The sequence below is a fragment of the Monoraphidium neglectum genome (assembly GCF_000611645.1).
Source record: "Monoraphidium neglectum strain SAG 48.87 unplaced genomic scaffold scaffold06233, whole genome shotgun sequence".
NCBI lineage: Eukaryota > Viridiplantae > Chlorophyta > Chlorophyceae > Sphaeropleales > Selenastraceae > Monoraphidium > Monoraphidium neglectum.
In genome coordinates, this window is record NW_014007403.1 from 1 (window position 1) to 2092 (window position 2092).

General features: G+C 65.7%; 2 protein-coding genes across 2 annotated transcripts; one reads left to right on the plus strand and one right to left on the minus strand.

Annotated features, from left to right (window-relative positions):
* Positions 1-175: 175 nt before the first annotated feature.
* On the plus strand, positions 176-658 carry MNEG_16311 (hypothetical protein; the record flags this gene model as incomplete). The annotated part of the gene is made up of 1 exon (XM_014035218.1): positions 176-658. The coding sequence occupies one exon, from the start codon at positions 176-178 to the stop codon at positions 656-658; it is 483 nt and encodes a 160-aa protein (XP_013890672.1).
* A 1069-nt stretch (positions 659-1727) lies between these two features.
* On the minus strand, positions 1728-1881 carry MNEG_16312 (hypothetical protein; the record flags this gene model as incomplete). The annotated part of the gene is made up of 1 exon (XM_014035219.1): positions 1728-1881. A coding segment is annotated over one exon (154 nt), but the record flags the coding sequence as incomplete, so codon positions are not given.
* Between the last annotated feature and the right edge of the window lie 211 nt (positions 1882-2092).

The following is a 2092-nucleotide window of genomic DNA, read 5'->3' on the forward strand; positions in this document are numbered from 1 at the left end:
GCGCGGCGTGCCCGGCCAGGGCGCCGCGCAGGGCCGCCGCGACCGCTGTGCGGCGGTCGCGCTGCCGCGGCCGGGCGCCGCTGCACTCGTCGCGGGCCGCGGCGCGCCGCAGGCGCTCCCAGACGCCGGCGCCGCCGACGACGCCGCGTGCCTCGCGGCGGCCGCCTCCCTTCTCATGGCAATCCCAGCCGCCCTCTCTGCTCTACAAGACGCAAACCCGCAGCCGTCGCCGCAGCGGCCCGCCCTCGCGCCGCCGCAGAGCCTGCAGCTCGCGGTGTATGACTCAGACGGCGCTTTCTACGCCTGCCACCTCGACAACCCCGGCCCCGACGCGCCCGGCGCGCGCGACGGGCCGCCGGGGCTGCGGGTCGCCGATCGGGCGGTGACGGCGATCTTGTACCTTAACCCCGCCTGGGGCCCCGGCGACGGGGGGCAGCTGCGGCTGTGGCGGCCGTCGAGTGGCAACGATCCCGGCGGCGAGGGCGGCGGCGGCGGCGGCGGCGGCGGCGGCGAGGAGGGCGGCTATTTGGATGTGGAGCCGCTCGGCGGACGCCTGCTCCTCTTCCGCAGCGCCGACGTCGAGCACGAGGTGCGGCCGGCGCGCGCGCGGCGCTGGGCGCTCTCGGCGTGGGTGCCCTGGCTCGAGAGCTGCTCGTGAGCGGCTCGCTGCGCGGTGTTGTCTTGTCACTTGTCTTGTCTTCATTTCATCAGAGCGGGCGTGCCTTGCATTTTTTTGCGGTGGTGAATTCAAGGGTTTGGGTGTGGTTGGGTCTTGAGCCCCTCGAAACCGCTTGTTGGAGAACCGCCAGGATGTACAATCTATTGACCTGGCTGTGGTCAAACACCCTTTTCTTTAGAAGTGTGGTTTTCCTGCTCTTTGCTTACGGTCTGTTTGCAGCCTCTCGGTCAGTACAGTCTGTGGTTGTCGACATGAACCTTTTTGTAGTTTTCTGCCATATTGAATAGGAAAACAAGAAAAGGGCCTTTGCCACAGACGGCAGCAGTGCAGCACCCGCGGCAATCTGCGCTGCGTCGCGCTTCCCGATGTTACGCAACCGTGTGAGTGTACCCGTTGCCGCTGTCTGATGCTGAATGTACGCCTGCTTATTGGTCTGGAGATTTAGGTCAGTACGTTATCTAGTTTTTAGAATGCAGAATAGGTTGATGAGAGGACCAGGCGGCGCCGCACGCGTGTTCGAAGCAGTGCTTCACACTGCAGCGGCCCACCCTCCCTCCCATGCAGCCGGGCCTTGCTTCGCCGCTGAGCCCGCAGCGCCGCCGCACAGCAAGAAAGCCTGCATTTTCTTGTATCGGAAAACGTGGCTGCAGGTGCGCGTTTTGGGGGGGCGCATTACACGGTCAGCACCACAGTTGCACTGCGCAAGTGAGGCGCTCTCCGCCATTGAGCATCTCGGGCTCTCCACACCAGCGGAATGGCGCGTGTGACTGTCCAGCCGGGCGCGGGTAGCGCGCGCCAGCCGCTGCGCCCGCCAGCTGCCTCATAAGCGGCACAGCAGACTGCAGGTGGCCGCGCATGCCGCTCTCCAAATGCCTTGCAAGTGGTACGGCGCACCCGCAAATCACCGCTCAAGGCGATATGGGACGTCTCCATCAGTCACCCATGCAGCACACCGCAAACATTGGGTGCAGGCGGCACATCACCGTTTTCGTACTACGGCGCAGACGGTAAACGTCACCGCGGGGTCCATGTTGCAGGCAGTAAAGCGCTACCTGCGGTACCGCAGGCCCCACCCCTCGTACCGCGCGAGGTCCTGCCAGCTCAGCGCCGGCGACGCCGCGGCGCGCGCGGCGGCAAAGTGGCGGCCTGCGACCTCTGTGGCGTTATCCAGGTCCTCCCTCAGGGCGGCCAGCGCCGCCTCCCTGCGCGTGCGTCGTGGCATTGGAATTGCGGCTTTAGAAGAGAAATTGGCATTAGATAAGAGGCGTCAGAGAAGAGAGGCGTTGGAAGAGGAAGGGGCGTTCAAAGAAAATCTGGGTTTTGAGGACGTGCGACACTCGGGTGTCGCGTGCGCTCGCGTGTGTCTAGTTGGTGGGTGGCGCGGCGCAGCGCCGCCAAGAACGCAGCGCCGCA